This window comes from Daucus carota, chromosome 2 (genome assembly GCF_001625215.2).
Source record: "Daucus carota subsp. sativus chromosome 2, DH1 v3.0, whole genome shotgun sequence".
In the NCBI taxonomy this organism is placed as follows: Eukaryota; Viridiplantae; Streptophyta; class Magnoliopsida; order Apiales; family Apiaceae; genus Daucus; species Daucus carota.
In genome coordinates, this window is record NC_030382.2 from 35,079,371 (window position 1) to 35,101,810 (window position 22,440).

The 22,440-nt window shown below is 33.3% G+C and overlaps 2 protein-coding genes across 2 annotated transcripts; one reads left to right on the top strand and one right to left on the bottom strand.

The window, feature by feature from the left end:
• Positions 1–995: 995 nt before the first annotated feature.
• On the top strand, positions 996–1,493 carry LOC108207442 (RING-H2 finger protein ATL66). Its single transcript, XM_017377890.1, has one exon. The coding sequence runs from the start codon at positions 996–998 to the stop codon at positions 1,491–1,493; it is 498 nt and encodes a 165-aa protein (XP_017233379.1).
• A 2,439-nt stretch (positions 1,494–3,932) lies between these two features.
• On the bottom strand, positions 3,933–6,704 carry LOC108210136 (ran-binding protein 1 homolog a). The gene is made up of 4 exons (XM_017381407.2): positions 6,427–6,704; positions 6,051–6,202; positions 5,824–5,949; positions 3,933–4,529 (listed from the first exon to the last, which is right to left on the bottom strand). Exons 1-4 carry the CDS (start codon positions 6,606–6,608, stop codon positions 4,318–4,320), a joined length of 672 nt encoding a protein of 223 aa, XP_017236896.1. The 5' UTR covers positions 6,609–6,704; the 3' UTR covers positions 3,933–4,317.
• Positions 6,705–22,440: the final 15,736 nt, after the last annotated feature.

Below are 22,440 nucleotides of genomic sequence, written 5' to 3' on the forward strand. Positions count from 1 at the left end.
TTGAATAAAGAATAAATTATCTGCTCCCGAGTCGGCTGTTAGAACATGTTAATTTGGATAACTGGGCCAGTTTTCGATTAAATTGGCTTCGGATCGGATCATTCGTTGCAGTTGTTAAGTATGTTTGTCAAATAAAATTGAATTTAAAATTTAAAACAACATCAGAAATCAGAATTCGGCAGTCGATAAATTGTCTAAATTTTCGGGAACGAAAGAAAATACACTGATTTCACCTGTGGAGTCTTGATATGTACTAGTACAACCATAATGCTAACAAATGTTTAATACTTTTGAGTATTTGGCAAGTCGAGAAAAGACAAAATTGATGAAATAAAGTACCAAAAGGTTTGTTCACTTGAAAATGCCTAACTAAAAGCTGCAATTATAATCCATGTGCACTGTTATTTAACTGCATTTTTTAAGAGGCCTTTACTGCCTCTGAAAATCGGTTAATCACCGATTGATTCCTGTTTCGTAATTTGTTAAACTGATTAAATATCTGATTATTCAATTAATTATCTGATCAATCCAATTAATTTTTATATTGTGACTTCACCGATTAAGTCCAATTTCCGCTTTTTACAACACGACAAGAAGGGTTATCAGAACCTAAATTATTTCAACCCCAACTAAATAAACATGCTGAGATTAGGCATATTAATATACACAGGATTAGGATTAGACAAATATAGAATTAAGCAGCATTTCAGATTGAGCTAACATGTCCACATCAAGCTCTCTGCCTGACTTTTAAGTTGGCACTTGATCAAATGAGAGAAGACTTCTACTCAGACATTATGTAGGCAGTTGGATTCACTTCCAATATGGCAACAACTGCTCAAACCTAACCTTCATTAACATTGTCCATCACTTCTACTTGCAGCATTCTACACTCCCTCTGCTGCACCTATTTATCACAACCTCTCCATACTTCCACCCCATTCCCCGTATTCAATCTCCGCGAAACTCTCCCCATTCATCTCTTCTCTTTTCTTATGGCTACGGACAATTTTGGACCTCCACGCGATTACTTCAGTATTAATATCATAAGCTTCAGCTCCAAGTCCCACAGTCCAGCCACTCTCATTGTGGCTGTTTTTTTCTTCTCCATCATCCTCTTAGCAGCCCTTCTTTCGTTGCATTATTTCTGTCGTCGCAGCAATGCTAGTACGACGACAGTGGCCATTCCTGTGGCAGTCCCGACGATTGCATTAGGCCTTGATGCAGCTGCCATTGACAGCATACCTATTTTCTTGCATGGCTCGGTGTTAGGGAAAAATGATAATAATAATAACAATGTGCCGAGAGATCAGAAGGAGGAGTGCTCGATCTGTTTGGCAATGTTTGAAGATGGCGAAAGAGTAAAGGTTTTGCCTGAATGCCTACATGCTTATCATTCGGAATGTGTGGATAAGTGGCTTAAAAACAAGTCCAGTTGTCCTCTTTGTAGATCTTCACTTGATTCTACGGCTACTGAATTTGCCAATCCTTAACAAGTCCAGCCTCATGATTATATCATAGCATTGTAGTTTAGTCGATACTCAATAATTTGTTTTCTTGGCGAAAAATGTATGAAGTTGAGATCTCAACTAAGACAAGTAGACAACCAAAACGCCCAAGATGGTAGATACAAATAATACGCTTTTAAAAAACAATAAGACGGGTATACTATTGACTCGGGCAACATAATTTAGATCATAAAGAATCAGAGCACCTTAAACAATAATAGCGTGAATAAGAATTTGCTTAACGCCTAATACATGTAGCACGAGAAAGGAAAATGATTACCAAACAGCAAGGCACTTTAATAGCTTGTTACAAATTACCGAGTAGAATTAAAACTACACTCACTCAGCCAGCAACTACGAGGAGTCAAAATCCAATTAAAAACTACTTGCTATAAACTACCTCATGTATTGAATTTTTTTAGAAAAATTACAAGTCCGCCGCGAAGGCGCGGTCTTGTGGACTAGTTATTAAACTTAAAAAAACAACTTTAAATAGGATTAAGATTTGGTATAATCAGATTAAGTATAGGATTACAGTTTGGGGGTTAATCAGATTAAGTATAGGATTAGAATGTGAGGGTTAGTAATTCACTTCTATATATAATCATTCGTTTGATGAACTCTAGCAACACCTTTTGTACATTGAGATTTCTAGAGTATAATGGCTAAGAAATTGAAACTAGAGCATGATGAACAAAGTAAGGGCTACGACTATTTTCAAAATCTTCCGGACGACCTCGTGATATCTATATTCACAAAACTGAGCAGTAACAACGACAACCAGAAATACGAGTCTCTTAGTGATTTAAAAGCATTAGGTCGGTGCTCGAGTATCTCCAAGCGTTTCAATTCCCTTTTCTCTCTCGTTCCATCCCTTTCCATTAAGGAACCCTCCATTGCTATGTTGTGTGTTTACTCCCCCTTTATCCTTAAAACATTCAAGCACATTCGTTCCCTCGAAATCACGCACTGGTCTAGCACTGCAGCACTAATGAGAAATCTTTTATGCTTCCCGATGATACTACCAAGGATGACGAATACCATGAATCAATTTGGAGAGATATCAAGGACATGTTCTTCCTTCATCACATGCTGGTCTCCTCAATCAAGGACCACAAATCTCTTAAAAGGGTTGTGGTTACTGATTTTAATCGACGGGGGACTTTAACTCTTGAGGAGGACATGCTGGCTGAGCTCCGAAACTGTGAGCCTAGAAACCAGCAGCTTGAACATGTCGTCGTGCGTGATAGGTCTGGTTCTGCCATTAATCTGGATGTCCCTGGCCCGAATAAATTGTTGGGGCTTATGTTGAACGACGTCTGCTTTAGCGTCCAAGAATATTGGTGGGAAAATAATACTGTGCACGATCATGATCCTATCCCGGAGGCTGAAGATGTTACGGGTTTTCCAACTCACCTGCAAAAGGGCTGGCTAGTGCAACTCCTAGGAATTCTGTTAAAAGACCCAGCTAAGGTGGAGATCAACGATAGCACAGATGTAGTTGAATTTCTTTCCGATTTAAAGTCCGCTGGATTCTAATCCAAAGTTTTAGGTCCTGGAGCTGTATAATCTAAAGTTGGCAAATTGCAGCTCTAACTTATGGTGAGCCCTGAATCTATTTATGCAAATTTTCTTTTTAATTTTTCATCTTGTGGGAAAAGAAACTTGGAGCCAGGATGTTTATAATTGCGACTTCCTTCCAGCATGTCTCATGTTTGCCATCTATTACACTATTACTATTAGGGAAACCCAGCGTACATAATATTGTTCTGAAATCATAAATCTCAGGCTACTATGTTTGCTGTCGATGCAAAATTGGCGGGTCATTGTTCGTTTTATTAACATTACAACAGTTTTACATTCAGAAATTCAACAACATTCTCGATCTGTTAAGAAAAATTATACCCCATTCTTGATCTATTAAGTTCTTTGACTATTCTGTTTAAGCTATTTTTTGCAGAAATCTATTTATTATAGTAACAGACGAACAGAACTATTCTTTTATCGGCTTGCCTATTTTCTATCGGTTAAGAATTAAATTGTACTACCATTTAGCTCATTCTAATTCACCGTTATTAAGGAGCCAATCAAAATCAAAATAAATTAAACAGAGAATCCAATCAAAATGAGTTAAATAAAGCTGATCAAACTGAGAAAAGAAAGAAGAGTTCGAAAAAACCCTTTGTTCAAGATTTCAATAAAAAGCAACACTGGACAGGCTAGGAATAGATGGATGACACTTGTGACTTGTTCAAATTCAGCCCTTCTTCCACCATTCACAATAGAAACAATACTCTTTCATGCATAAAGTTCAAAAAAAAATGAAAGATAAATCCCAAGCATTAACGAGAAAAGAAAGTGCTCGCCCAAAAATTCTGCAGCAGCATTAAGCTTTTTTTTTTGTGTCAATCATTGAAAGTACACTGGGGCAAAACAGACTCAATATAAGATAAATCTCGAAGCTGCAAAATCAAGAATTGTGTCCGACCAAAAACTCTGCAGCAGCTTTAAGGTTTTTACGTATCATTCATTGACATGTAACTCACACCAGGACAAAACCAGACTCAAAATATGATAGACCCTATAAATTGAATGCATGACCTTAAGTTTGGATCAAAGGTGGCAAATTCAATGACAGACCGACACATCCACACCATTCCTACCCACTAATAACAATCTATTGCAAATTTACCAGGCTGAACATGCAATAGACGGGCAGGTAGCTACTGAGGCAAAAATATCAACCTCGGCAAACTGAAAGGACGTAATCTAGACTGTAGACATCTCTCGAGGTCTGGAGCCCAGTTCCTCATTCTTCCTTTTTTGACTCTGCCTTCTCAGGCTCCTTGGCATCCTTGGTGGTTGCAGCAGTCACATCTTCCTCTGCTTTCTTTTCATCTTTCTTCTCTTCCACACTCAACTTCTCAAGTAGCTCAGCAGCTGCACCAGTCCCCTCACTTTCTTCTTTCTTCCCTTGGGATTCGGCAACCTCTTGGAATGTTTCCATAAAAAGCTTGCAATCTGAAAACAAACACCTTGATTTAGGGGATAAGACCAAAACTACAAGAATAAGCTGTCAGATTTGGTGTTGTCGTTTCACCAATATCACCAATGTTGTAAGATGTTGAAATCGAATATCAATGCAACTAAAACAAAAAATGAACATAACATTCACTGAACTGTGGTTTTTATTATAAATTAATCTTACAAGGGTAACTTGATCATTATTCATTAGACCCTTAAAAAAGTCATCAGAAACATTTAATATTCATGATACCCCCATGTGAATTAGATATACATTCATATTAACGTTGAAAGAATGTGACAACTAACAGGACATAATTAAAATAAGGTCACAGAAAGCAATAAAGCAACAATAATCACGATCAATTTTAACACTGACATTCACACCCTTTCACTTCATTTTATTGACAGAATGCAGTGACTCCACTTCTCATCCCATCCTTTACTTTCAAATGTAGCAATACACATTAGGTTGGCAAGTTTAAGAGCACAGAAGTAATTTTCCACAAAATATTCCTAATTTCCAAGGAAGAATTTCATTTTGTCATCGTTATAAAGTAATCCCCCAAATTCATTTCCTCAATTAGAAACATCAAAATGAACAATTATGTCCCTGCATTAAAATTATACAACTCCTGTTGTCGGTTTTATCATCCGTTCCTGCACAATGTAGCAGGCAAAATAACATCAAAGGCATAACTAGGGAAAGTGCTTGAGTAACGACAGACAACATGCCCTCAATTTATATTGGGCCAGGCAAGTTGCCTTAAAGTAGCAACTGCTTTTACAAATTAGTTTTGACTAGGCAACGATTCTAAGTGTTCAAATACTTGTTATACAAATTTAGCCTATCTGGTCTCATGTTTGTGTCTCGAATTTCAATAAATTAAGCACTCTGTGGCATCAAAACTCTTTTCTTTCTTCTATTTTCTCCTTCGCTCTTGCTTTACATTTCCCATGATGATACTATTAATTTCTTTCCTTCAGAGTTCAGATTAATAAACAAAATTATCACCTTTCCCACTAACACACGGTATACACATACACACAAATTTCCAACCACATCAAATCTTGCCTGATAATCAATCAATGAGTATTTCCTCTCACCATTGAGCTTAAACAGGTCATCCCAACATTTCCTACCAAATTGTTTATTATTTTTCTATTAAATTGTTTCCCAAGTTAATTAGACATTCATTTGCACCAATTAAACAAGTACACAAACAAACTCAAGAAACAACATCACACACAGCATAAACTCATAAAAGCAAATTCTTTAGTTAAAACATACTCTCAATGGATCCAAATCTGATGCAGAACAGCTCATCCTTAAGTTCACCATCAGCAAAATCAGTAGCATGCCAAACACACGACTTCTCATTCCCAGCATGTTCTTGAACAGTCATACCAGCCACAACTACAAAAAACGACAAAACAAAAACACAAATTCAAAATCCAATCCCAAACCATCAACTTCTAACCCACAAAACTCAAAACTTCACATCTAGAAAAACAAACCTAGATGATTAGCACAGATCTTGAGAGTCTTTGATTGGCGCATAACCAATCGAACCTTTCCCGTCTCCTTGTGCTTCAAAAACTTCACAGTACCAGCACCCCTCTCTTTCCACTGGTTTCCGTCTTTATCGAATCTATACAGCTTCGACTTACTGCCCAAACATACCATACAAATATATAACTCAATCATCCTAAAGCCTTTCCCACATCTCTATATCTTCGATTATCGCATATATACGCAAATCAACATCAACATATAAATATTCATCAATCAATTAAAAATCATATAAATCTGCTACTTAACAATAATAAACCATAAATTTATGAAATTAAGTAATAAACACAAGATTATATATAAATCGATAAAGAAGCATACAGATCGAGAATAGCTTCTTCATTTTCTTCACCGGTAGTGACGGCGACCTCTTCTAAGCGGACGATCGGAGCGACCTGAGCACCGGTATCCTCGTCTTCGGCGGCGGCGGCGGCGTTGTCTTCTTCTTCCTTATCGGCGACGACCTCTTTCTCTACTTTGCGCTCTGCTTCGCTGCTCGCCATTGCTGTTGATTTTGTGTGTGAAAATGTGTGTGTGTTTAGTGTGTGTAAAATGAAACCCTGGAGGGTTAAAAGAGGTTTTTATAGTGGAGCGTTTGGGTACTCTACCTAAATGGAGTAGTTTAGCTTGTACGATAAGCCAAATAGATGTAATTAAACTAAAATTTATCTATATTTAAAATAATTTGTTAGAGTATAATTTTGTTATGTCATATTTACAAATTTTAGAAAAACTGATATTTCGGAAATTGTCCCCTTAGGAAATTACTTTAAGCAATAAGTCCCCTGGAGTGACTTATTGCTTAAAGTAAAGAAGTGGATTAAAAGTGAGAAGTTGGTGTTAACTTATAAGCTACCAGAAGTGTTTGGATACTGTGACTTATAAGTTACGAGAAGTTTTATAAGTGTTTGGATAACTTAACTTTTAAGTTGGTATAGTTTCGTAATTTTATAATATAGTAATTTGTTTCTATTAAAAAATAAATTATAATAATATAAGACCTTTTATTATTAACACATGAAATATATTATAAATACAAAATTTTATTATTAAAATAAATTATGATAATAAATCTACGATTTATTATGCATCTTGAGTCATGAATTAATTAATTTTTTTTAAAAATTATCTCTGGTATAAATGATCTCGTGTGTAGATTTATTTATTTCAAATTTTACAAAGTTTCTTTAGCATGAGACTAAACAATTGTCTAGGATCCGGTACATTAAGCAACAGTGAAGAAGATCAGAAAGAAGCTAGAGTTCGGGAAAAAAGCCAGGTAACCTAGCTTTTTTCTTGGGCTTTTATTACAACATTTAAGCACCTCTTATAATTTGCCAAACGGTAGCAAAGAAGTAGAACTCAGCTTATGTCTCTTTTAAGTTGAGAAGCACGACATCCAAACACCCGCTATATTTGTACAAATAATATTAGTATGTTGTGATTAAAAAATTAAGTAGATAAATATTTTGTTTCAGACTAAATGATTTTTAATTTTTACTATTATTTTTAATTGAAGAGCATCTTTTAGAAAGACTTGCTCTTTAGTTTGATGTGCTGTCTTTATCGAAGAGTAAAGAGTATTTCGGGTAAGTTATGGAATGACAACTGCGGTGAGTCTAGAAGAATTTGAGTCTAAGGGTGCATTTGTTAACGAGTGAACGAAGCGGAATGGCCTGAACGATTCGCTCATCTTTAATTAAGACTGTTTGGCAACTTTCTTTTTTATCTGGACGAAACCAAAAGTAGCTGGATGAGTGACCAAAAGGTAGCAGGTGTCGTTCAGAAGTCTACTACAACCCTAAAACTTGGGTTTCGTGACACTGACAATATATCAATTAATTAAAGACATGTAAATTTTCTATTTTTTATTATACTATTATCACATATTATAATTTACACCATCTTTTATCAATAATAATATTATTAATATCAAAATAGTATATTATTATTGAAAATATAAAAATAATAAAAATTACATATGAATATTATTAATATCAAAATTTTGATATTATGCAAAAGGAAGGTTCACTATTTTTTTTATAAAAACTTAAAATTTGGACAATAACATAAATTAGAATTATAAAAAATAATTATAAAATATTTAAAATAACTAAATTTTTTGAAGCTATAAAATTAATTTTTGTTTTTTGAATATATAAATAATCCAACCAACCTTACATTCAATTAGATCAAAGATATTTTTTTTCTCAAATACTTCAATTAATATATAACTATGTGCAACTATAATAATATATTAAACACTAAAAAAGTATAAATTTTATCGTTCAGATAATTTTAAATTTTGTTTAACAAATGATATTATTTTCTTCCATCCAGATTTGTCACTCATCCAGATTTTTAACTATCCAGAAAATATCGTTCAGATTTAACAAATGACCCATAAGTATGATTCAAAAAGTTCTGAGTGGGTTAACAGATATCCTTTCAGCACCATCACTAGCATCATCATATTGTGTCCTTTTAAAAAAAAGTTATTTACTTTATCTTTTTTTTAAAAATAAATGTACGTGTTTTTTATTAAATTGAAGTAATGATCAAAACATCAGAAACAAACTCAACTCCAGAGCGGTATCAACCCACTCGTGGATGCCTGGTATAGAATGAGCAGCCCTTCCTAATGAATGAGCCACTGCATTCGCAGGCCGATGGACAAAATTAACTAGCACTTGATCATAGTGCTTAAACATATCAACACAACTTGACACAATTGAGTAAAGATAAGTACGCCCTTGGACATTTTTGCATGCATCTTCTAACGCCTTAGCATCTGTTTCAAAAACACACATTCTGTATCCAAGTTCCTTTACCAGGAGAGAGCTTCCTTCAACGCAATTTCTTCAGCTTCCCGAGGTTGATAGACTGCGGTTATTTTTTGATTTTGAGCTCTAATAAAACCTCTGCTCCAGTCTCGGATAATACTTCCCACACCAGTACAACCAGACTCCATAAACACAGCAACATCAATATTAACTTTTACCCATCCTTGTTCAGGCTTCCGCCACCTTCTCGGACTTGTGTTGGACACCACCTGATACTTATGCTTTTCTAATGATTTTGCTTTCACTCCTGCAACATATTCATTGCCGTTGCTTGAACACCAAAATCAAAGGTCCTAATCTTATCCCACACCCACCTATTTCTTCTATTCCATAGGTTCCAACAGATCATAACAATCAATGCCAGCTTCTATGGAGTACAAACACTGGCCATTTGATGAAATATATCATTGATACTCCCTCGTATCCACCTGAATCGACCTCCTGTAATCCCACATGTGCCCAGACCATCCATGCAAACGATCAGTCGAATAACTCGCGAGTTGCATCTTCACTACGCACTAAACACCAAGAACATCGGGTATCAATCTGCACTCTTTTTGCTGCAAGAGCCATAACAGTTGACAACTCAGAACGACATACTTTCCATGTAAAATTAATCACTTTACCTGGCAGCTCCAGCTTCCAAATTTTTCCCCAAAAATCTGTATTCCCCCAAGGTTGTTCTCCTTGAATCTTTCTATAACAACTACGAATAGAAAAAGTTCTTGACTCCTTTAGAATCCAGTGCCATGAATCCTCCCCTCTCTGTCGTGTCAGTGGAATACTTCTTATTAACTCTACGTCCCTTTCATTACATATATCCCTTATCAACTCATCATCCCATTGCTTTCTATCTGTTTCCATCAAACTCGCAACTCGAGCATGCTCTAACTGTTGAGGCATCTCAGTTGTTAAGTATACATTTTTTTCAACAAGATAACCACGGTATCTTCCAAACAGTCGCCGTCTCTTCATTCTCAATCCGTTTTTTACTTCCTTGGCGAACCAAATCTTGTGTTGCAACTATACTCCTCCACATATAACTCAGATTAGCACCACATGCAACCATACTCCTCCACACCAGATATGAGTTATTTACTTTATCTTTAAAAGTGAGCTCTAAAAAATCTAAAATATTAAAAGAAACATCAATGAGTATAATGGTAAATTAATTGGAGGAACCACCAATTTAACGGGCTATTGAAAGTTCTTTTATGATAAAAAATTTTTACCATAAAAACGCTTAAAAACATGTCAACATATGATTTCAAACCACGAATGAGGGTATAATTACTTTTGTAAAGTCATGATTTGTTTCAGTTAATACTTTACTCGACATAAGTATCCAAGGGGTCATTTGGTTCATGGGTATCAAGAATCAGGTATGAGGTTATAGTCCATTCCAAACTTGTACCTTGTGTTTGGTTGGAGGAAACAAAATCTCAAACTCATACCTTAAATCCCCAAGATATGGGTTTTTGATACCTAAGTGGTGAGGTGGACATAAGATGGAGGTATGAGATGTATTCATTTTTTATTTCTTTCTTTCAAAAAAGTTTATCATCTAACCGAAAATCATGCAAGCATAATTTCGGACGTTTAGACAATAAAGCTTAAATGTATGAGAAAAGAATAGCAATAAGTGGCGTAACAGCTCGCTTTCAATCATCCTGGAAAAAAACAAACCTAACAAAACATATATCAATATACTAAATATTCATAAAGAATATTTATCCAATCACAATCACAATTTAGAATGTAACTATTCTAATTAAAGCTAATAGAGACAAATACTGAATAGTCAGTAAAAGAGTTCCTGTAATTAAAGCCAATCCAGTTTAAAAATAAATTATTGCCTAAAAATCAAAGAATCATAATAATTATGAATTCAAAAACGTAACAGATTCAACCACCATTACATCCATGATAACCACCGCTACACCATCAGCACTACCACCGACAAAGATGTTAAAGAGTTCTAACATGTTGTGATTTATAAGAATTATATCGTGTCTCTAAATCAAAATGATACACAAAAATCACATAGATCAAAACATAAATTACATCTAAAAGATAAATCAAAATCCTATTTCTAATTCACAACACCTAAATCTACATAATTTTGAACTTTCTACCAAATCAATCTCGTATTATTAAAATCAGAAAAATCGATATACTTATAAATCAAATCAAAATTTATAAGACAACGATGACGGAATAGAATGGACATATCGAACAAAAATAGTGACAAAAGAAAAAGGAATCTTATTAGTACCTTTAGTTAGTTGTAACGCACGAAAACCATACCTGATCAAATTTCTTATTCTTTCCCTAACCTTGATCAAGAGAGTGACGATCGATTGAGGAGAGAAGTGAAAGATGAGTGCCGGGAATATACGCAACATCGTTAATGAATTGCTCGTAGTCAATAAAAGCCACGTACGAAGAATTGCCCTGACTATTATTCTCACACACAACAAATAATTATGAAGGGTTAGATGATGAAGGCCAAGGCATGAGAAAGATTTTTTTAAATTGTAATTTTATTAATATTTTTAATTAAGGTTAGAGTTAGAGGACTAAGTCGAAGCGCATCATATAAGCGCATATTCATTCTCGGTTCCTCTATTTGTTGCGAGAGAGCATATAAATTAATTTTTTTTACAAAAATTGTATATGTTGATTCCAGTACTCAAACAAACACACGAGAGCATCTCCAACCCCAAAAACCTTTAGCTAAAATTGTATATGTGGCATCTAGGTGGCATTTAGATGGCACTTATAGAAATTATCCAAAAATTATACAACTCCAACCCTCCATCCCTTTAGCAAAAAATATAACCAAACATATAGTTGGCTATATTTGTAGAACCAAGTAAGCCCTTAGTTATAATTTTACACAACCACAATTATACATAATCCATTAGAGCATATACATGTCCGCTTAGCAAAAAATTTACATAATAAATTTAGCCAATCAATATAACCGATCATTATACATATTCTCCTTGGAGATGCTCTGATATCATATACGATATTTCAAACTTATACCAATTTAACCCGATTTTTCGTTTCAACCCCATATTACTCCTCAAATCAAACTACTCCTAAGAGATATGTAGCGTTTGTCAATTTTCGACAATAATCATCTATCTGCGAGAAGTCATATTTTTATATAATTTCTTATCTTTCAAATATTACTTTTATAAACTAATTTATAAAGCAGGATAGATGACATCTTAGATCGAGGACAACGGCAAATAGTATCTAACAATCACAATCAATCTCAGCGATTTGGCTATAGCGATTAACTAAAATCATTTAAATATTGATCAAGTAAAGTCTGTTATGATCCGGTAAAGTCTGCACCAACGACGTTATAAAAATAGCGTTTATAATTATTTCAAATTATTAGTTACTAAATATATTATTTTAATATGATAATAATATCATTTAAATTTTAATAAAAATCTTCAAATATTACATAGTTCCTGTTTCTTAATCCGAGAAGTGTATTGTAGGAATGGATTAATGTCCAAATTTTCAGCGGTCGATGCAGACGCGTTTCTGGTACTGGTGGTCGGAAAACATATTTCCTGTGGTGTATCATGTATGCTCCAGAAGTCCAGCCTCCAGGAGTGAGTTGATTTAAAGATGGGTAAACTGTTGGGCTGAGTTTTAAAAAGCAAACAATAATGACAAAAATTGTCGGGCTCTACTTACCTACCCAAATCTCGTCCGAAGGCCCATATGTAACCCATGTGATTTACAAACTCAAAATCTGGAAGAAAATGGCTCTGTCACTCGTGTATGATTGTGTTGGTCAGATTGGGCTTCAAAATAAGGGGCTGGTATTGTATCGTGATTTTCAATGACTTTTATTGACTTTTAAAATCAAGGTGTATTGAATTAAGATTTTTAAATACTCTTTAAAAGTAAAGAGGTATTGTATCAGGATTTCTAAAAAGTCTTTCAAAGTTTGAGGTATTGAATTACAACTTTTAAAGAGTTATTAAAAGTCAGTTGTTATTCAATATGTCAATGACTTTGGTGGAAATATATAATTGACAGACTTTTAATGACTTTCTATAGAAAATTGCACATATTTTTTTCAGAAAATTGTCAGGCCATTCTTGAAAAGATTTGACATGACTTTATCTTCCCTCAATTAACCGGTCGCTCCAACCTAGGGTTCATCCTCTGCGAAAAGTCTATCCAATTCATCATTTTTCTTCTCTATTATGATTTTCTATTATCATTCTGTATTTTTACATACATATAGATCTACTTGCTTCTACTCATGATTTTTAATATATACAAATTGTCGATGATCTCAATCTTGTTATAAGCATAAAACGAAAATTCAGCTACATTCAGAGCCTACCAGGCATATATGCCATGCAAAGGCCATACCTACCAATTAAACATTCGTACACCTTCAAGCCTAACAATCCACATATAGTGACTGAATCAAGTGAAGCAGAATTCTGTATCGACGAGAAGCTCTAGTTAAGTAGACCAAAAATGTTGTAGTATTAAGTAGACCAAAAATGTTGCAGCATATATAATACAGCAATAATATCTTGTACTCGATTTTGTAGTCGCCAGATTTGTGAACATACACCCAACTTGGGTAACAAAAGGTCTAGAGGGTTTCAGAGAGGCTATTTGTGATTTTAATAAAAGTCTATTAAAGTATTTCAAAGTCATGAATTTGTAAAAACAAAGTCCGTTAAAGTTTTTAAAAATTATTGTCTCAGGAGTCATGAATTGTTTTTGAAATCTTAAGAAGTCAACGAGAGTCATTAAAAGTCTATAAAATCCATTAAAATCATCTTCTCAAAATTTATCATTAAAAGTCATGATACAATACCAGTCCCTAAGTGTTTCGAATCCTAGTAAGTCCTGGCCTGGGGTTGACTTCAAGTATACACGGTTCAAGTTATCATTTTAAATTTTTGATATATATATTCTTTTGAAAAAAGATAAATTCAATAATAAAAATTCATAAAACAACTTAAAAAAAATAACTGAGTCGAATAAACACAAAACGAATCATTTTGCTGATTAATCTAATTTTACACAATCACAATAAAGATTTGATATTTCTAAAATTTAGTTTCATAATTTTCTAACAAAATATTTTTTTATAGAAATTTAAGATCAATTATTCTTATCCAAAAAATATCCATAACACAATCTTTTTACTTAACATCTTAAGATAAGGAAGCGTGAATCAAATTTAATTTGTAATAAAAGAAAATAAAAAATTTACTGGGTGTTTGGCTCAGACTTTTAAACCCGGCTTCTGGAGTTATAAGTTAGAAATATTTATTTGTATCATTTGTGTAAAAAAATCAAGAAGTACTTATAAAAATAAAGCTAAGAATACTAGTTTTTGTTTCCTGACTTCCACTTCTTTCCCAAACACTATAATCACTTATAAGTCTTAACTTGTATTTTCCAAACACTTTAATCACTCATAAGTCTTAACTTGCTTCCAACTTCTAACTTCTATTCCACTTTTTTATTTTAAGTGAGAAACATTTATTTTAAACTCACAAAAATGGTCCTTAATCTATATAAACACGAAATATGAATTAATCAAATGAATTATAACTATCACGGATAAATATCTGATTCCAAGAACAATACTTAAAATATATAAATATGAAGGTGAAAAACAAGAAAAAATCGACAACTACTTTATCCGGTACTCAACAACTGACATTATCCAAGAATACAATTTAATTGGAAATTATGTTGTTTTTATAATATCTCTCATATATTGAAGAAGCCATATGGGTTTTTTTTTATGATTAATAATAATCTCCACGAGCTTCCACGCGATTTCGGTGTCATTTCGTCCTCGCCCAACTTTTCACATTACTTAACGCCACATCTTTCATTGTTTATTTTCTGCGTCTTGCCGAGAACAATAAGCCACATCTCTAGACTATTCTTATCGTTTGTCTTTCTCCACATGTTGGAAAATGGAAAGTAATGTTTACAAATTATCCCCTGAGGTAAATAAACCAAAATCATATCACTTATTTAGCGAATGAATTACTTAATCAAGATGCATGGAATATTTTAATAATTCAAAAGCGTATAATTGAATTTGATTGACAAAATAAAAATAATCAAGTAAAAGTGCTACTTTTAAATCATATCAAGCTCAATCATCAAGATTTTATAAAACACTTATAATGAAAGGATATAATATTGAACAATATCCAATCATGTAACAAATAGTATTAATAAGTATATCCAGTGAATTTATTGGCAGGGGATAAGTATATTCAATGAATTGATTAGCAAAAATAGGTATATCCGATATACTTAACAAAAAAGAAGTATATCCATCTACATTATATGAGTGTGTGGAGGATTCAGAGAATATACTACTACCTAATCTAGACAACTTATTTCGTTTTTGATGACATCCTGGCATAATAGTATTTAGTATCCATTGTCAATTCTTCTATAAAATTAAAATACCTTGTTAAATTTGGAGAGTATTAATTAATAGAAGTTAAGTATTACCTGAAAAAGTCTTTTCTCTTTTTTTTGACATTTAAATATTCTGAAAATTCAAATTTCCAGAATATATGTGATATTGAGATTGTTTATTTGACAAAATAAAAGAAAGTGTAATTTTAATGAAAGTGTGACTTTGAATATGTGAAAATCCACAGAATATATAAAGTTATTTATTCACCTCCACACTTTCATGGAGGCCGCGTGAACACTACAAAATAGAAGTTACTTACTGATCATCTCTCCTTAATTAGTTGCACATCTAATTGAAAATCAAAACATATGTAGCAATTAAATACAAATTTTAACTTTTCATTTGTTACAATTTTCATAATAATGTAAAATTATATAAAAAAATAATTTTCCAATATTAATCTAACAAGTACTAAATATTATATAAGAATAAAAATATAAATACAAATACTAATTCATCATAATCAACACTAATTAATCAACATTTTACTGTATATACATTTTTGCGTTCAGAACAATGTGCAAAGCTAGTAGATACATGCACATTCCGCTATAGAGGGCAGATACAGTCCCCGTCATCTATGCGTCTGCATACTACTGCAAGCTAGGGGAGAGCATGGCCGGTTCGGCTCGTTTCGGGATAAAATTAGAACCGTAACCATATATTTTCGGTTTTTAAAATCGAAAACCGCAACCGTCGGTTCGGATTTGGTTTCGGTTTTGGTTTAAAAAACCTCGGTTCGGTTATAATCGGTTCGGTTTCGGTTATAAAACCGACAAATATAAAAATGAAAAATAATACATCAACAAGACAAATTGATACACATAATCTAGACATAATAATTAATATGAAGTCTAACAAAAATAACATTATTTCATTCAAGAAACTCCTGCCAATAGTATTAAACTAGCTTTTAACTAGAATATTCATACAGAAATACCATATACCCCCTCTATCCCAAATTAGATGATCTTTTTGAAAAAAAATTACCCCAAAATAGTTGAATCTCTCTCTTTTCAATGCACTTTTATTAACAATCTTCCATGATTACCCTTGCTTATTTATTATTGCCAATGTACCATCTAACTAAAAAGTCAACACAATAAATATGGGCATAGGTGGGAAAAAAGAAAATCATTTAATATTTCTTAATATGTGTGAAATAAGTAAAAAGCTCATCTAAATTGGGATGTAAGGAGTATTATAAATATCACAACCTCATGGCCTACACCTACACAGAATTGGGAGTAGAAGGCCAGCAGTAAGCATGAGATATTCACTGAGTATGAAATAAAACACGGACTTATGTTTCCTTGAGATATTAGAATAGATTTTTTGATTTTCAAATATGATATAGATTATATATTTATTATATATTACATATATTATTTATTATTTTATTATTATTTTAATAACCGGTTCGGTTGGGAGGTATAATCGGAACCAAACTGTTTAAATCGGTTCGTTTTTAATTTTTTGGTTTCGGTTTCGGATCAGTTATATTCGGATTGGTTTTCTCCGGTTTTTCCCGGTTTCGGTTCGATTTCGGTTACAAATCGGTTTTTTCTCAGCCTACTACAAGCCACAAGGTCCATAATGATAGTATACTGCAATCATTTTAATATATTCAGGTATTTATAAATATAATTTAAAAATATATTTTTTTAATTTTTCTGTTTTATATGAAAATATAAATCTTACTTCAATATAAAATTAAAGCTTAAAAGAATATTATTTATAAATAATTCTACCGAACATATTAAAATACGTGCGAAAAACAGTAGCTCACTCGTGAGTCGGGAGAGTACTACTACTTTTCAAGCTTATCTGGGTGATAAGATTTGAACAAGTACGAGACAGTTTCGATCTTGGTCCTGGTCTTCATAGCTGTCCTTGTTTCATCAGCACGTGTCTGCGGTTCTGGATAAGATCTGAATTCTTATTTATCCGTTACTCCTTTCCTACTTATCTGGAAATATCTACACTTAATTTTTTATTCTGAATTATTGCTTTATTATGGTTCCATTTATTCGGAGATGCAAAAGTCTACAATGGACTGCAGGGCTTTCTCGTTTTGAGAGATCCGAAATAATATAACGACATCATGTGTGCATTATAGTATGGCTGGATGGCGTCCCATAATTGTATGATTCAGCATTTTCTTATGTGTATTTTACGGTGACGGAAAAACAGACAGAACACATGTCAGTGAAACAAAGCCAAGACACATGATTAAATTACGGACTGTGAATTATATACGATTGTTCTGATATATGTTTCAGGAAAATATTGCGAATTCCGTATAAATATTATAAGTTCGTTGATATTAGAAATTAATTTCAAAATCTTCACACAAGTATTCCAAGCACTTAGCGGAGACATATTAAATTCTAGCATAGCCTTCTAAAAAGAAAATATCATAACCTCAAGTATCTCTCTTCTTTTCCTAGCTGTCGTCAAGATTTTAGTCCATTTACTTTATCTTTTTCCAAAAACACTTTTCACCGGATGTTTTTGGTTTGTTCTCAATATATTTGAGTTTTGTTTAATATCTTTTTGTGAGAATTTTATAGATGGTTGATTTTTGGTCTAATTCAATGTTTACATTATTAGATTTGTTTGTTGGATTTTCAAAATTTTAATTTGATGATAAACACTTGTGTGAAATTGAAACTTAAACGGGTTGCAGTTCAACGAGCACATGTACATATAACATTTTCTTTTTACGAAGAACGGACTAATGAGTGATATTTGTTTGAATCAATTGTTTTTATGGATGTCGTATAATTTTTCATCAGAAGTAATTCCTATTTAAAAAACACATATTAATTTAAAAGAATATCTTATATATCAACTTTATTAATATTATTTATTATTAAAATAATTATATATTTCAAGTAACACGTCAAAAATGACGGAGGTATTTAACGGATTGAAGCCTCGCCTAAGCATTACCCCCTTGTCCCATTCATTTCTATTTTTATATAATTTTTTTAGGGCGTCTCATCTATTATATACATTTCAAAAAATAAAAAGATTTTATAACATAAAAACCAAACCACACTGACACTACTTTCTTCCACCACAACTACTTTATATATTAAATATGGTCTACTATTACACTCACAATACACCCGGTTTATATACATGATCCCACTACTTTACTCACTTTTATTACTTTTCTTCACTAAATTACAAATTTTTCTCAACTTCCGTGTCACACCCACATATTTATAATTCACTGGGACATAGGACGGAGGGAGAGTATTTTGCAAGAAATCTTACCAACAACCTTCACGCCACAGTAGGAGTGTAATTCGGGCTGAGCGAGCCGAGTTTCGAGCCGGGCGTAATTCGAGCTGAAGCTAATCGAGCCGAGCCAGCTCGTTTAACTATTCGAGCCTAAATCTTTACCCGAACTTGACTCGTTTAATTTCACGAGTCGAGTCGAACCGGCTCGTTTAGCTAAACGAGCCGGTTTTAGCGAGTCGGGCGAGCGACTCATTTAATTTTATACTTAATCGAGCTTAAATCTCTATCCGAACTCGGCTCGTTTAATTTTACGAGTCGAGTCGAGCCAACTCGTTTAATTAAACGAGTCGGAACCTTTGCCCGAGCTTGGCTCGTTTAACTAAACGAGCCGAGTCAATACTAGTTGAACGAGTTTGAGTCGGGCGAGCTCGTGAGCTGTCCGACTCGAATTACAGCTCTACGCCAGAGTGAAATCGAGAGACATGTCACAGATCAATGGAAGAGATAAATTAGATCCTATAAATATTGAAGACGGCTAGATATCTCAACTGATTAAGAGCTTATCTTCTATCGTCAAGATTTGAATTCGATCCTGACTCATGCCGAGAATGTCACAATTATACAAATTCAAAATGAAGCGTGTCTCACATGCACATAGAATAATGCGAGTTATGATCAGTTATTGTTAGAACAGTGCATAAAAGACCCAACAGACGAACGTGGCAGGGAAGCGGAAGTTCTATTCGCTGTTAATGTTGGTTGTTAGGAATGTCCTGTACATACTGAACTAGGTAACGTGATTTTATCACCAACATTAAACAATGATATCGCTTTACGATTTTGACAATTAAGAACTAAAAATTTACTCTTTCATTTGCAAGGGTTGACTCAGCTGGTTAAACAAGAGACTTGTATCCCCTTGATCACGGGTTTGATAGAATTTGTGATTGTGTCTTCTGGACCAAAGCCTGTCGTGTGTGGGACGGAGAGAGTATCATCGAATCTCATATCTTACGAGTTCAACAAATTTTATATAAATTTCTAAGTTAGAATTGGGCATGACTGAAAATTTTCATACTATTACGAATTTTACATATATGTTTCGAGCTAGAATCGGGTATGACAGAAAATATTCATACTATTGTTTTTTTTGAAACCATTCATATTTCATACTATTGTTAATTACTGTACGTGGTTTGTTTACTCTTCTAACGTTCACAAAAGACATACAGTAGTGATTGTAATATAGACGCACGCTATGTAAAGTTTACCTCGGTACAAAGGTTGCTTGTGCTTAAAACCGATGAACATCTAGAACAATTTACAAACATGCGGTTAGTAGCTTCCGAGGATTAAATTATCCTACACAGCGTAAGTTTTTTCCGAGATGGATTATAATGATATTTAACATTTTAAGGAACAAACTTTTTAAGGAACTAATATAATGTTCTCTCGTCCTTGCAACTTGAGCTCTTAAGCAAGTTGAAGGGGTGATGGCCGAAAGAATTAAGAGATTATGCCTAATGCATAGGGTAAAGGGACAATTTATTTTGCAACTTATATCATATTTTTTAAATAGAAAACTGGTCCAAAATTGACCCAATGGCTTATGAAAGCCGTTCAAAATATTCCTGGATTTTAGTTACCTTAAATGTTGTTGTCTATGATGCAGTTACGAAGAAATATATTGTTTTTAAAGGAGGAATACAATGGGTGAATTTGTTGGGGGCAACTAATGATATACTTATATAATTTAGTCCTATTAAGATACCCTGTTTACATCATTTTGCATATTTTAGCTCTTCGAATTTTTGAGGCTAAGATTTTAAGTAACAGAAACATAAATAAATTATATTATGGTGGTATCACAATAATAAAAGTGTAAAAGCCTTAAAAAGGAACAGTAAATAATTAGTTAAGGAGGATCATCTCCGTGTTGATTTTCCTTTTATGGGGCTGTTTGTTTTTAGGAAGTACCAGCTTTTGGTTTCTGTTTTTTCTGACCCGTTTATGTAAAAAAGTAGAAGCACTTTTACGAAACTGAGAATACTAACTTTTCTCACACAGCTTTTACTTCTATTCCAAACATTTTATTAACTTATTTACTTCTCACTTCTAATCTATTTCTATATTTCAAGTAAAAAATCACTTTTTTTAAACTTGTCCAAACGAACCACGTAACTCTCTACAGGAATCTTCTATCCATTGAGTGAAATTTGTCCGGCGACTGGGAGATTATTGTTTTAAAGCCGGATAGTACGTGAATATGCTCGTTCTGGTTGATCAATAGAGATCGCATGAGATGACACTCAGAGAGATAAGTCATAGTCAATACTTTGAATACGTTTGCACTAATCAAAACGTAAGTTTCAGTTTATTTTTCAGAGGGAAAAAATATAACAGGGACGGGCTCAAAATTTTGAATAAGGAAACATGCTACACTTCATTTATTTTAATAAATAATTTGCCTGTTTGTGTAAATAAAATATGTGTCAATTTCTAATTTACAAGCGAAAATTTTAACTTTTTATAGTTTTTTTATTATTTAATTTTACAAAAGTGTATATGATTATTTTAAAGATATTTATAATATTTAATGAAATCTATTACAGTACACCTTATGAACTTGCCGACTAGCTCCGTAACTAATACACATAGGTTAATCAGACTAACCAAGATATAAGACCCGGTGGGTAGGAACTTCCCCGCGATACGCATGGCCCGATCCTATCGGAACAACTCTCACACTCTATTAATTTATAATTATATATCATTAAAATTATAATTTATATACTTAATAATTACAAATATAAAATAAATTATCCAAATAAATAAATTTAAATTTAATTTTTATTTATAAATAATAATCACTTATTTTAAATTATGTCAAACCGACTCATGATTCTATGTATATCTGAATTCAGTTGAATTTTGCTGAAGTTATTCCTACGATTCTGGTGTACACAATCCTGTTGAATGATACAATCCAAATTTGCATTTCAATTTTCACAATTGCGAACCTACAAAGCACCGAAATATGAAACGAACATACTCATCCCTCGATTAGGTCCCAAATACACACATAATTACGTATGCATGCACATGCACCCGTAGTGATCTAATCCGAGCCAGACTAATACAGGTTCCTAAAATAGGTGAGAGTGAAGGAAATCAAGTAACGATATCACAACAACGACAATTGTTCCTCTAAATTTACACACAAACGTCTACTTCTACCTAACCTTCATTGTTGAGCATCCTCGTTGTATACACGTGGAGAGTTGAATATACACTTGGTAAAAAAGACTTTCAGTTGTACTAATAATAATGTAGTGTGTATATATATCTCTATCTCATCGCACTCTAGCTCTGCCATTGGCTATTGGTTCCGTGTGGCTCAGCATGTAGTAGCAGTTGTTGATAATGAATAAACCTTGAGGTTGGGCAATCAGACATGTCTTCTGCACATGGCATGTCAAGTTTTCAGGCTTTCACCAAATTGTTTATATGCTGCATGCATAATGTGTATCACATTTCATGTCAATTGACTTGTAATTTGATTCCGGTAGGAATTTCATACATTCGTTCGAGTATATCCGTGTTTAAGACTTAGTAAAGTGCGAGGAAAATGAGCAGAAGTCAAGAAAGGGGCCGTTTGGACAATTTTAAAATAAGTGACTTTTTGTTTAAATCGGAGAAGTAGAGCAGAAGTGAAAAATAAATAAG